The 14,839-nt window shown below is 37.9% G+C and overlaps 1 protein-coding gene across 1 annotated transcript in view; it reads right to left on the bottom strand.

Annotated features, from left to right (window-relative positions):
* Window positions 1-14,839, bottom strand: part of GAD2 (glutamate decarboxylase 2) — an 86,832-nt gene that overhangs the window by 48,047 nt on the left and 23,946 nt on the right. The window contains exon 8 of the mRNA XM_069086328.1: window positions 9,615-9,694. Coding sequence (XP_068942429.1) covers window positions 9,615-9,694 — 80 coding nt within the window. The remainder of the gene's footprint in view (window positions 1-9,614; window positions 9,695-14,839) is intronic.

Here is a 14,839-nt window from a genome sequence, read left to right as displayed (position 1 = left end):
TTTAACATCTCCTTGCTCAGGAGACCCATGTATATACATTGTGATCTGATCTCTTAAAGTCAAAAGCTCAGCTCTTTAGGGAATGTCATGAATGATGACCAAAATATCAGGCTGTATTTTATTGCTGAGAGTATATGGATATTAAAAAAATAGGTACCTATGGGAAGTCAGGGTTCCAAATACAAGCATCTTTGTCCAAAATTTTGAAGGAGGGGCTGTAGTAGGGATTAATCAATTAATTCATTCATTGATTCACTCAATTAATTAATTCTGCCAACATTTCTGGAACACCCAACATAATCCTAGCAAAGTAAGTTTTTAATAAGTGCTTGTTTATTGATTGATTGATGGCAATATGAATTACTCAGTGTTAGGAACTACAAAGACATGACCTATTCCCTCAGGTAGTACTCTGAAGAGTCTTCCTGTGTCCTCCTAGCTGATGGTTTGTTTCCTGCTTCAGACAAGTGATGGCACTTGCTCAGAGATGGGAAATAAATTTAGGTGAAGCTCTGTCTGTAGTTGGTCAATGACTTCCTTCTGAACTCTTTCATCTATCTGCTCAGTTTTCCTCTCTGTGGTTCCATTAGCCCTTTTATTATATTTATTGTTAGCTTGGCTACTAATTTCATCAAAAGATGCTAAAGAGATAGGATTAAGTATTTACATTAATTATCAACATTAAGTATTTTTTAAGCTCAAAGGAACACAATTTTGGGGATCACAAATAAAATAAAACCCAAGAAATGATGAGTCTAATTTTATAGGATGCAAATTCAGAGGACTGAGGGTCACTGGATCAAGAGTATGAAGGGACTGTCATTTCGCAGATGAAGGAAGTGAGGTCTAGATAAAGGAAATGAATTGATGTAAACCACCCAGGCAATAATAGGTTGAAGAACACCTCAACAAGATCTCCCATCTCCCATTTTTTTTTCTCCATTGCTGCAGTTTCTGATGAAGAGGTGGCCTTTCTCCTTTCCAAGACCAATCCTCTCTATTTGTGCCCTTGATTCCATTCCTTTTTTCAATTTCCTTTGCGGATCCATGTCTCATACCCTAAGTGTAAGTGTACCATAGGGCTTTGTCCTGGTCTTTCTTTTTTTTTCTCTCTCTCTCTCCACTCTGAGTGACCCATCAGCTTTCATTTCATCAGTTGACTCTTAAGTCTATATATCCAGCCCTTACCTCTCTTCTGAATTCTAGTCTCCATTTGCCAATTGTCCACTGGATACTTCTATCTTGATCTCCCACAGGCATCTCAAACTATGTGGACCCAAAGTGAACTCTCTGAACCTTATCCTACTTCCAACTTCCCTATTCCAGTTCATCCTCACCTCTGTCTCTTGGATCCTCAGTTCCCTCAGGCATGACCTCCTACACCTCCTCAAATGAAATCCTTTGTACTTTCTTTGTCTTTGCTTCTCTGTAAGTGTCCTGTCCATTCACCTCCATTCATAATCTTTGAGTCATTTTCCACTCATTCTTGTTCTTTATTTCCTAAATCTAAGCACTTGCCAATCCCTCAATTCTACCTCCACAACATATTGCAATAGCTTCCCAATTCTCTTTCGTCTCCACCTTTTCCCATCTAACAGCCAACATGATGAAGAGCAGCATGGTGCAGGAGAAAGGACAGTGGGTTTGGAGTCGAAAGATATTGTTTCAAATCCTATCCCTGAAACCTGTGCAAAGTCACTTAACCCCCTGGACCTTAGTTTCCTCATCTGTAAAATGAAGTGAATGGTCTCTGAATCAAGTTCAATCATGCTATTCCCTTGCTTAAGGAGCTTTAGGGTTCCCTATTGTCCCTAGGATAAATTATAAATTTCTTTTTTAAGTATTAAAAAATCCCTTTAGATTCAGCTCTAGTAGACTATTTTTATATATGTGTGTGTATATAAATGTATATGTATATATATATGTATACATCTATCTATCTCCCTCTCCATCTATTCAACTCACTACCTCTCATACACCCTGAATTCTAGGCAAACTGGTCCAATTCCCTTTCCATGATGTTTCATCTCCTCTTTCTGTGCCTTCCCATAGGTCATCTCCTTACACCTAGAATGCTTTCCTTCACTACCTCTCTCTCAGGATCCTTAGCTCTTTCAGATGTGACCTTCTATGTCAGACCTTTCCTGATTTGTCTTCCCTTGTTTTTAATCCTCCTAACCTCACCCCCCACCCACCCCAATCCCTATGTATTTTCTTTGTATTTACTTTTTTTGTTATCCTCCCAATAGACTGTAAGCTTCTTGAGGACAGGAAGCATTTCTTTTTTCTTTTTTGGTCTTTTTATCCCCAATGTCTAGCTCAATATTTGGCACATGGGATAGGATAGGGACTAACCATAGAGACTGGTTCCATGATTTCATTGTAGTGGAGTATGGTGAGCTAGTAATCAATAACAATCATTTATTATTAATAATAAATTCTTACTGGTTGATTGCCTGATTGATTTTTTAACCTCTTTATTTACCTGACCTAGCTATCAAAGAGGTAAACACTGCTAATTAAATAATGTTCTAGGTCACTCAACTTATTCTGGCTGCCTTTGAAGCATTGCCATTGAAGGGGTGGATTGTAAAGGAAGGGGTTGTGGGGGAAGATATCAAAAGCAAAATCTGTGATGCTGAGTGGAGGGAAGAATGCTAATTCAAAAGTCCTGTCATGCTCTCCTCACAAATATTCCAAGCAAGTATTTCAGAGTAGTTAGTAGCTTGTGACCATGTTCTGCTGGTTACAGAGAGGGATGTGAATATGGAGGAAGACCTACTCCCAAAGATCTCTTTAGGGCAAGCGTGGTCAACCAATTGGGACACCTCTGATGTGTACTTAGAATTCTGTTGTCTTTAATGTTGCCAGGCACTCTTCTGAATAAAAACCAAATTATTAGGGCAGTGCATAGACTTTTTTCCCTAGTCATTAGAAGTATCACAGAATTTATTGCAAATAAATCCTAAGGAAACAGGACATTTGAATGTTTACCTATAGTCCAGGTAGAGAATTATCGATGTTTATTTTCCATGCTTTTGTGTACCGAACAATTAATGACCTGAAAGAGTTAATGAGCCTCCCTAACTACTTTACTTAGTGTTAGAGAGGGATTCATGGCTTTGGGCAGAATCAGTTCATTTAATACACAAATATAATGACCCTAGATAATTTAGAATTTAAATCGTTAGAGTAAATATGAATGACAAAGTAGAGTACTTAGCTAATCCAGAGCTTTGTAATTTACAAAACAAATTTACTAAACAAAAAGGTGTTAGAAAAGTTAGGAGGAAAAGAACTTATTTGCATGTGCTTAAAAAAAATCAAAAGTGAAAATAGAATTATAGAGCTGGAAGAGACTTAGAAGGACAGATCCTTCCATGAGTCACCTTCTATCAGTCACCCTTGAATTGACCAAATGTCATCTTTTTTTTTTTTGTTTAGGTTTATTTGCTTTTTGAAAAAAAAAAAAGCTTTTAAGATTTACAATTTGGAGAAATGCCTCAAGGAGAGAGCCAATGTAACATCTATCTGCAGCACCCATGAGTGTCCTTTGGGTGCTTTTACCAATGTCTAGTTTAGTGCCCTCTCTTCAATTCCTTCACATTTTCATTGTATGTAACATTTATCTTCTCAAAATAGGTTCACTGAGGGCTGGAGTTGTTTCTTGTTTCTTTTTAGTCTTATAGTACCTAGTACCTAAGAGAAGAACTATCTTATCTTAGATAAGATATGGTTTCATTGGTCTGGAACACAATATATGATTAATACCTGCTTAATGATTAGTTAAATTGCTCTTACTGTCCATCCTAACCCTGTCCTATCTTCTATCAGTCTCTGAGTTTTCTATTCCTTGCTAACAATAAGATATTGATAGTGACGATGATGAATATGGAGATGGTGATGATGATACCATTTATATAGTGCTTTAAAGTTTGCCAATCGCTTTAATGTATGTTAACTAATTTAACCCCCACAATCCAGGGAAGTAGGTGCTATTATAATCTCCAGTTTCCATGAGGAAGATGAAAAGCTAAGTGATTTCCCCAAGGATACTTCCTTCCATTTCCATAGTGTTAGATAAATGGTGGAAGATGCTTATCATTTCTGTTTTTCATTAGTAATTCATGAACCCTAAGAGGAAAGACCTATGCAAGCTTAGGAGCTGTGATACAGTGGATAGAAGGCTAGCTTTGAAGTCAGGAAGAGCTGAGTTCAAATCTTGCCTCAAACACTTGATAGATAGCTGCCTGACCCTGGGTAATTCATCTGCATCAATTTTTTTATCTGGAAAAAACTGGGATAATAATAGCATCTATCTCACATAGTTGTTGTGAGAATCAAATGAGTTAGCCTATATAAATGATAGCAATTATAATGAATAAAATAGAGGTACCAATGAAGGCTAAAGAAATAAGCAAAAGTTAGTTGTATTTCAATGTTTCTTTATATGAAAATATGGATTTTCCCTTTCTTCTGTCCTCCTCTTTCCCTCATCACCCCCAGTCCTAGACTAAGATGTAGCAAAACGATATTTAGTTGCACGTTTTATCTAGCTAAAATCTTGCATGCCAAAGTGGGAAAGAAATGCTTCAGGAATGAATGTGGCTAAAGGAAGTCCAGTAATCCATCATATGGACTTTTGGAGCCTACTGAAGATTACATAGATCAAAGAACATTCTCCCCCATTCTGCCACCCCCACTTTTCCCTTTACTCAGTCTCCAAAAGTAGACCTCCTAGACAGCACCCCTCCTCCCCGTCAGTGAGGAGATAGCAACCTGTTCAGAGATAGCATTCAATTTTTCGTTATATATTCTTTTTTTTATATTTTTATATTTTCTTTATATATTTTCCATCTTTTGAAAAGACTATAATATTGATTTTTTCCCTCCCTTGACTCTTAAACTCTAGATACAGCAAAACTATGCTAATTTGTATTGTACTAATGTGGCATTTGTAATAATTTAGAAAGAGCAATTCTTATTAGTACAAAGTCAAACTAAGGTTTGCCCGGTTTTTTTTTTTTTTTGTTTTTTTTTTGGGGGGGGGGGGGGGGAAGCCAGGGCAGTTGGGGTTAAGTGACTTGCCCAAGGTCACATGGCTAGTAAGTAGGTTTGTCCATTTTTAAAGGTATTGTCAACAAGCCTAAGATAAATAACCTTTATAAACCTAGAGCTTAAGGAAGTAAGGATCCCTCTAAAAGGTCTAACTTGAATTCTTGCAGGTTAAAGAATTATAAACTTATGAAATATTATTATGCAATTTATTCTACTATCTTACATTACTAATTAGCATTATTTATGTCTTGGATTATCACATATCATATGTAATAAATAGAACAAAATGATGCAGCAAATGAGTGTTGCATTTTATGATCTCTGAGGTCTGGATCTTATGATTCAGCTTTCACTATGAGCCCATTTCTTTGATAAATATTATTTTCTCTTTTATCCAAGTGTTGCTATTATTCCAAATCAGTGAGAGAAACTTCTATTTTTAAAATATATTTTATATTTAAATTTTCTTTTATTTCAAAAGGCTTAGTATACTGGCAAATGTGATTTTATTCAACGTTGTTTGCAATTTACTTCCCTTGAGAAACATATTCCTAATTTTAAAGGCAATGATAATAAGAAAAATGAATTTAATATACAGACCATAGGTCATCCAATGAAGTATACCTGATTTGGCCAACATCCACTTAAGCCCTTGTCAATCTCCCATTGTGGTACAGATTTCTCCCTCCTTTTCTTTCTTTTAAAAAGGACATCACATTACAACTAAACATAGGGCATCAAAGCAATCCAGTGTAATAACTATGGAAATATCTAATAGCTTTTATTATTTGCTACTTTAAGCATCAACCCAAAGAAGGAACAGACTGTTCTCCTTACTAGAACATGTTCCATTTGTTGTTTGGATTGTAAGTCAATTGTCCTCAGTGCAACATGGGGTGAAAATGGTTCTGTCATTTGGGGCCCCTGGGAAGATAAAAATTGTCGCCTGGCAACTAACATGCTAATATGCACAGTCAGGAGGAGTCAGTGAAAGACATGGAAACCTCATAGAGAGGCCAGTTCCAAGACGTGACTGAGTTGAGCCTTCAATAGCTTGATAAGGAGAAACGCCTGAAGCATGCTCCCTGAAAGCCTTAAGAGGGTTTATTTTTTTGGTCATTTATTTGTTTATTTTTCCCCAGAGCTACTTTACTGGCTTTAACATGGATGAGTCTACCTACAGCCATGATTATCAAAGTGTAGTCCAAGATGGTCCGGGGGCAGATAGGTGGTATAGTGGAGAGAGCACTGACTTTGAATCTGGCCTCAGATACTAGCTGTGTGACCCTGGTCATGTTAAGTAACTTGCCTGCCTCAGTTTTTTTTTTATCAACTATAAATTAGGGATAATATAGTGCCTACCTCACAGAGGGCTATTGTGAAGATTCAATGAGATACTTGTAAAAGTAGATGTTTAAAGTATAACCTATATCAGATTGCTTACCTTCTCAGGGAGGGGAGAGGGGAGGAAGGGAGGGAAGGAATTTAGAACTCAAAATTAAAAAAAAACCACATGATTGTTAAAACTGTTTCTACATTTAATTGGGGGAAAATAAAATATTATTTAAAAATATGTGCTTAATAAAATTCTTCCTGGGGCGGCCAGGTAGCACAGCAAGTAAGAGCACCGGCTCCAGTGTTGAGAAGACCTGGAGATCGAATCCCGGGCTCAGACACTTAGCACCCACCCAGAAACACCTGGCCGTGTAACCTTGAGCAAGTTACTTAACCCCAATTGCTTAGGGGCGGCCAGGTGGCTCAGCGAGTAAGAGCACCGGTTCCAGTGTTGGGATTGACCTGGAGATCGAATCCCGGGCTCAGACACTCAGCACCACACCCAGAAATAACTGGCCGTGTAACCTTGAGCAAGTTACTTAACTCCAATTGCTTAAAAAAAAAAAAAATTCTTCCTTCCATTCCCAGGACCCTTTCAGGGGGTCTTCTAGGTCAAAACTAATTTTGTAGTAATGCTAAGACATTTTAATTTCTAATATGGTAAATATTGATAGATATAATCTGCATCAACTAAAACTTTTGGAGTTCCTCAATAATTTTTAAGAGCATAAAGGACTCCAAAAAATTAGAGAACCGCTAATCTAAAACAAAAGTGACTGATAAGTGTTCTCACTGAACTGTACCAGGTCTAACTTCAAATACCATTGTCCCGAGTCTTTCCTAGAGCCAGGAATTTAAATTTTGCAGCCCACAATCTGATTCCATTCCACCATTCCAACAAGCTTTTGACTGGTCTAGATGGGACAGAGTATTAATTCATCAACTTCAAGTTGGGTAAAACTGGGACCTCCTTATCCAGATTTCCTCCAGAAACATCATTGGTTGCCCTTTCCAAATGGCATGTATTCTATGACTTTCTATTAGAACATCTGTTCTTCAGTACCTGTCATAGATGAAGTGAATCCTTGATTCTCATGGTGTGGGGCAACCCCCTTCACCCATGCAGATGACAACCCTCAGGCCTTCTCATCCTGTGAGACTGTCATCTTTAGCCATCCAAAAATCCTCCTCTGTGGATGGATTGGACACTCTGGAAGCCTTCTTCAGGTCTATTTTATGTGTGTGTGTGTGTGTGTGTGTGTGTGCGTGTGCGTGTGTGTGCTCGAGCGCACGCATAGACTTGTGATATCATCAATGTGGGCAACCCTCTCCAGCTATGTAGGTCAGCAACTCATCTCTAATCTAGATTTGGGCACTGAGGTGCTAAGTGACTTGCCCAGGACTATATCCAGGATGTGTCAGAGGCAGAATTGGAACCCAGATCTGCCTGAATCCAAGGCCAGACATCAAGTCCAGGGTTGTTTTTTTTTTTAATTCTAAGGTCAGCATTCTACACTGTAGTATAGTACATTATATTATTATATATTAAATTATTGTGTTACATATCATATTAAATGATATGCAGAACAATATATTATACTATTATATCATAATTATTATATTACCCATTATATTATATAATATAATATACTATGATATATTTCCTCAGCTCTATATCATCCTTGAATTCATCATGTACCTAATATATAAGATGATAAATATAGAATTGAATAAAAGATTCATTACTGATGACCACAAATATAGACTTAAATACCTTATTTTTTCCTTTTTTCTCTTAAGCCTCATTTATTTCTTTTTCAAATCTTCCCCTTTCTTTGTCATTTTCTCTACTGCCTCACCCCTCTTTTGTCAATTCAGTCCTTCAAATTTTTTCCTTCAAATAACTGGCTGTCTATTATTTCCTTCCCTTTTTTTGGGGGGTGGGGGGAGTCCTGGAGTGATTGGGAAGGTTTTTCTATTGAAAAACCAAGAATATTTTTCAGTAGAATGGTAACTTTTTGAGGACAGGGACTATTTTTTTTTATCATTGTATCCCTAGAGCTTAGACACAAGACCTTGCTCATAGAAGGTGTTTTAAAAAGTTTGTTGAATCTAAATAGAATGGAATGTTGGGGGCATTTTAATTTTTAGGAGAGCCAAAGGAAATGCAAAGAATTACAGCAAACTAACCCTCTCCTTCCCATTTACTATCTGTTTGTTCATGGGTGAGAGACATCAAGGCCTGGTAGATAAGAGAACCAGTCTTGGAACTAGGAAGACCTGAGTTCAAGGCCCATTTCTGGACACATTACTGCAGTATTACCCTGGATGAGTCACTTAATTTCTCTTTGCCCTAGGCAAGTCTCTAAAATGTAAATTTCAGAGGAGGTGTCAATTTACATCCATGAAAGGGAATTTCCTCATCCCATAGTTCCCAGCAATCAATCACATCACAGGTCCAGTCTCTATTTTTGACCATGAGCAAGTCATTGAACTTCTCTGAATTTTAGTTTTGTTAGGTGTGAATGGGGGTAATAATACCTTTCTAATATACTGTGCTATTTCATTTCTACCTCTGTGCTTTTATTAATTTTTTTATTTGCCTGAATTTGCTCTCTTTCCTTCCTCTATCTATCCAAATCCTACCTTTTAGAAGTTTTAAAAACAGTTCCCCAAATCAGAAAACATCCCCTAGTGACAGGAATAATAGGAAACCCAAATGCTCTTGGTAGCAGGTTTTCCCCAGAATTCCTTGGTTTCATCCCTTAATGAGCTAAGGAAATCACAGAGTTGATGAGTTTGAGGGCATCCTTACTTCTTGCTCAGTGTGTGTGTGATCTGTAATCCTTCCATCGTGTTTACATAATTTGTAGCAGAGAGGATGATGACGACATTATAATTCATTGTGATTCACATCACCTGCTGTTTCAACATGGCTCAGATGATGAATGCTCTCTGCTTTGTACTAGTGTAGAAGGAAGGCTTCCACTCAGTTGGGGCTTCTGAATGGTCCAGGGACACTGAAGGTGATGGATGGTGTTCCCCCAAAGAGGAGATATTTTTAAATTCCCAACACCAAAGCCACAAAATTAGTAATGTTAGTGAGGATAGAGGTGTACTACTTCCTTTGCCCCAGTTTCCAGCTGTTTTCTGGCCAGGCAGGGCTCTGTTGGTTTCGATTTATTGATATAGGTAGACAGGTGTTTGAAATTCATGCTTACCTTTCATCACATTTGATCAGAATCACACTGTCTGTTCCAATCCCCAAGGCTGCAGCTCCCTTCTTTACTGAAAAGTGACTCTGAAAAAAGCATGTTTATGATCAGTCATGATTTAGTATTCAACTCGCATCTCCCTCTGTTTTCTTTTCCCTTTCGGTGTCTACTCTGAACCATGCTATGTCCCTCTGTATCCTTGAATGACTGAGAGTATGTGACAGTTTTCAGTGAGTTTTTTTTCTAGGAAATTTCCATGATCCTGGGGAAATTCAGATGACCTTTATCTCCAAACACAAGACAATGACATCAAATAAACCTCACTTGTAAGATTTTAATAATATGCTCACTGGCTCCAAGAAGTTGTATATTTCATGACTCCCTACAAAGAAAAGGAAACCCCCAATTTTGCCAGTGGGAAAACTGAGTCAGTTTCTAGAGACTTCGGTGAAATTGTGTGTGCTCAACCAAGAGGAAAATTTGACCTTAAGCATAGCATACATCATCCCCAGTAGCATTAGAGGGACCAGTCACTTCACAAGTGACATCTCAGATGAAGGGACCTTTCAGCAGGCTAGAAAACGGGGTTGGGAAAAGGCATGAATTTATTGGCTACTGCTGAAAGTGGACAAAGTGAAAGCCACTGATGCTAAAGACCAAATTTTTGAATGAGTTTTGGCTTGTGACTCAGAATCTGATTTTTGATTCAAATGACTGTAATCATTCTGCAATTTGTAGAGCCTAGAAAGGCTAACTTAAGCCTAGCTGTAATGCATCTGCCTATCAGCCTTTCACTATTAACTACAGATCATTAAGCTGTCCAAAAGAAGAGCTGCTTCCCCAATTTAAATCTTCATGGTGTCCCTGACTGGAATTTTAAGTTATAACTCCAAGAGGTGTCCTCTTTCTTCCTCATGGCTACATTTAGCTCTGAGAATGCCTGCCTATGCTATTAAAGGTAGGGTATCATTGCTAAGTCTTGAATTTAACAAACCAGGGGAAAAAATAACATTTCCACTATATTTGGCAGTAGTGAGGAAAGTAAACCAGAATAAAAAAGGCAAATACTGTCATTAAAAAACACTATTTAGTGGGGGAAGAGTGATAAGAGGACTATTACCTCCAGTTTTAAGCCCTTGGAGTCAGGTAAATATTATCAAAATGGGAATCCAAGAGAAAAAACAGAACAGAAAACAAGATTTAATTGTTTGGGGTTTTAGGCATCTTTTCCAAAAAGTACTTTATATATTGAATCACATCTGATATTTTAATTTATGTTTATTTACATCTGATATCTTAACAGACTATGTTTTGACCCAGAAAGCAAAGCACCAAGGGAAAAAGAAATTGCTCATAATCTGCTACTAATAGGGAAAGTGCATAGAAAATACATGTCAAAGGGAACCAGCTGTACTCCAGGGACCACGAAAGTCTTGGAGAGTTCATCTCAGTGAGAAGGCTTGAAAATATTAAACTGAAAAATGGTCAGTTTCTGATAAAGAAGAGATCTAGTGCACCTGGTCAATGGGAGAAAGAATTTTAATCTACTCTCTAATGAGGATAAATGGGGGGTTCTCAAATGAGGAGCAATTACTCAGTATAATTGATCATTGTGCAGAATAATACAAATTGGAGGAAATACACATGGAAAAATAGAAACCTCAGAGGTGGGGGAAAATACTGGTGTTGGAAATGGACAAAGGAGAAAGGATAAAAGAAAACAGAGAATGAAATATTCATCATTGGGTCAAATTTTTAGTAAGGGAAAGAAAAAAAGAGGGACAGAGTTATTGAAAGTTGTTCAGGGAAATGAGAGGCCTTTGCTAATGTGCCATGAGTAAAATATAAATTATAGAGGATTAACTAACAAGGAAAAGTCAAACCATACAGGAAACCGAATAGCCTAGCTCTTTCTTCTCTACACCTGGAGTTTTGTATTTTGGTCTAGGTGTGACTTTTTAGAAGAGGCATAGAAGAGATTGTCAAGAAGAGGGAAGCCATGTTGGTAAAGAGTCACCAAGAAATAATTGAAGGAACTGAGAGGAAAGAATCCTATGGAGAAACATGCTGGTTGACTTCAGTATTTGAAAGGGTAGCATGTGAAAGAACAAGCTCTAGAGGGTAGAACTAAGATCAATAGATAGACATCACAAATAGACCAATCATAGCTTTTCAACAACTAGAACTACACAACAATGGAACAGAATGCCTCCTGGACAGCTCCCAGTAAGCTTTCTATAGAACTGAATTTAAAGTCAAAGGCCTTTTGTTAGAATCCTGAATCTGCCCTTGGGTAAACCATTTAATCTCTCTGAGCCCCAGCTTCCTTCACTGTAAAGTTAATAGCTGGACTGGGCTTTCCTTTTCTACACTTATGATCTATTCTTTTTTCCTGTTCTAACCATATCTCTGATTAATGATATGAAACCGAATTTATTTTCAAACAACAGTTTATACTATCTAGAAAATGGAAGCTTAATCATGACCAATTTCTATGATTTAAAAGAAGATTCTTTTGGAAACATAGATACAGAAAAACTGGGATTTGGCACTTGGTATAAGGTGGTTATAAGTGCTTGGTATAATGGTTATGAATATTGTATACTAATAATAAAGCGCATAATTCCATTTTAACTGCTTGAGGAAGATAAGGAAATGAGCGAGTTCTTGCCAACCTAGTACAGTTTAGGGCACTGTTGCTGAGGAGGGAAGATGGAATAAGATGACCTCTCAGGTCCCATTCAGCCTGATGGCCTGGGAGTGCAGAGTCTGTTTCTCTTCCATTTAATGGGGATAATAAATCTTCTCTTCCTTCTCAGGACAGTAGTAGAGTAGGTCAGATTTGTAGAGAGCTCAGAGAGAAACCATATTGAACCAGATTCTCCTCGTATGTCAGCTTCTCCTCCCAGGCTGTAATTTAGGCACTTTGGAAAGCTGCATTAACTGTTTAAAGTCACCATTTGGACATAGGATTTTAAACCTGGGGTCCACGAACTTTAATAAAAATATTTTGATAACTGTATTTCAGCATATTCGTTTCTTTTGTAATCCTGCATTTTCTCTTATGAATTTAAAAACATTACCCCAAGGAGGGGTCTGTAGGCTTCACTAGACTGTCAAAGTGGTCTTTGACACAAAAATGGTTAAGAAGTCCTGATTCAAACTGAGACTTGATCAAATGGTCTGTCTTGAAGGCTGAATTGTCTGGTTTGGGGCCTGAGATCTTCTCTCCAGGGCTTTTAGGGTTAACCATTCCTTAATTCCCACATGCTTAGTGATTTCAATGTCAACACTCATCTCCTGACTGATTTTTAAGGTCAATTCTTCCCCTTCTTCCCCCAGTGACTTTCAGGTCGAAATTACCTCCAGTTTTTCCTTCTCTCATATCTGCCTTCTCCTTCCAGCCCTGAATTTTTTTTTAGTACTTTTGGGAAAATGAAAAATAGTTGCCCCTGTGGGAAAAGTTAGCAACACCAATTTAGATAAATTATAGTTTCAATTCACTAAACAGTCCTTCCATGGACTAAACAAGTTATTGAGGCATTCTAAACTGCATGATTTGCAACTGGAGTGAATCTTATACCCTGGAGGGTCTGGCTCATTAAGTTCTAATTATTGTGATTCAGAAGGAATATAACTGGTCATGTTCCCAAAATAATTCAGAGTAGACACAACACTAAGAAAGAAGGAAGCAAGGCATGGCTCTAGGTCTTCAGACCCAATATCAATTAGCAACCTGTAGTCACCTGCTGAGGGTTGTGCCCTAAATATCTGTTAGAGCAAAAGGCAACTTTGACCTAGGCTTTTCACCTCCATATGAGAAGACAAGTGAAGATTTAAAACTAGAATGAATGCTTACAGGGGACTGGTCAACAAGCTGCAATGGAATGAAGGCTCAATTTAAAGTCAGTGGAATGGGTTCAAATCCCAGCTCTGATATTTACTATTGAAAAATCACTTCTGCTCCTCTGGCCTCAGTTTCCTCATTTGTAAAATAAGGGGGTTATTTTACAAATAACCGTATAGCTTTAAGTCTCTGATTCATGGTCTTTTGGATCGTGGTAAGCACAGGAATGGAAGAGCAATCTGTCCTAAGTCCAGGAGTGTGTTGGTACCTGCTCAAACTCAGAGAACCAATTCTTAAATTTGGAGAGTGAGCACTCACATCTTGGAAACTGGCAAATGCTACAAACTGGAATTTAATGTGTTGTTTTGTTGAATGTCTAGATATAAGAAGGTAATAGGGAAAAGATTAATAATGCAGGTTAAACTTTAAAAGTGTGTCCTGGGTACATTCCTTGTCCCCCAGTGACTGTTGTTAAATATTTAAGAGTGTGCCCTTGCTAAATCCTGCATTTAAAGTTACACTCCTTTGAAATCCCTATTAAGATTAAATTTTATGTGGGTGAGATAACAATAAACATGTCAGTCATTTACTTCTTACTGGGAAGGAATTTCAGAGAAATTGCCTGAGAAAAGATTTTAATAGTAGGGAAAGGGTGGAGGAGAGGAAGGGAAAGGAACATTCAAGTGCTGGGTACTTGGGGGTGGAAAAGGGGAAAAAGCACCCTTGGGAGAGGGTACCCAAGATTACGCAGCTCTACTTCCAACTGCTACTAACTAGCTATGTGATTTTGACCAAGTTCTTCCCCTTCTCCATGCCCTTTTCTCACTTAACATACTAAGTGATAAAAGAGTCTATAGGGTCCTTTCTAGTTCTGAAGTTCTACAGCTAAGTAAACTTCAATGAATTTACATATTTCAGAGTCCAATGGAACTGCCATTCTCTGGCTTCAGAGATTATACATCTCTGAACACTTAGTTTCAGGATTGAAACTCTTTTAGAGCATCATCTCCTGAGAATAATTTTTCTAGGGCAAGAGACCCCAAGAAAGCAATAGTGACCATCTACCTTTACTCCCTGCCCCTCCAGCCCCCTGTGAAAGCTCTTATGACAAATAATAAAGGACAATCCTTGTTGAGCCTGCCAGAGGGAATCACTGATCCAGAGCCAGTACTCAGTTTCAGGGAAAAGGAGATACAAGTTAGAATGGACTTGTAAAGAGTTGAAAGCCAGTTAGCTATGGTAATTTGTCTCAAAAGGTCTCGGGTGTCCTGATTACAAAGAACATTTTTCCCTTCTGGATATGATTATGCCGCTTCATCGAGGTTATTTTTGGAAGGGCTTGTGTCACATAGGAGAAATAATGAGCTCAATGGAAAGTAGCTTG

The sequence above is a fragment of the Petaurus breviceps genome, unplaced genomic scaffold (genome assembly GCF_028583685.1).
Source record: "Petaurus breviceps papuanus isolate PSGF00001 unplaced genomic scaffold, PetGlider_PUasm1.0 178, whole genome shotgun sequence".
In the NCBI taxonomy this organism is placed as follows: Eukaryota; Metazoa; Chordata; class Mammalia; order Diprotodontia; family Petauridae; genus Petaurus; species Petaurus breviceps.
This window is presented reverse-complemented; position numbering and strand designations above follow the sequence as displayed.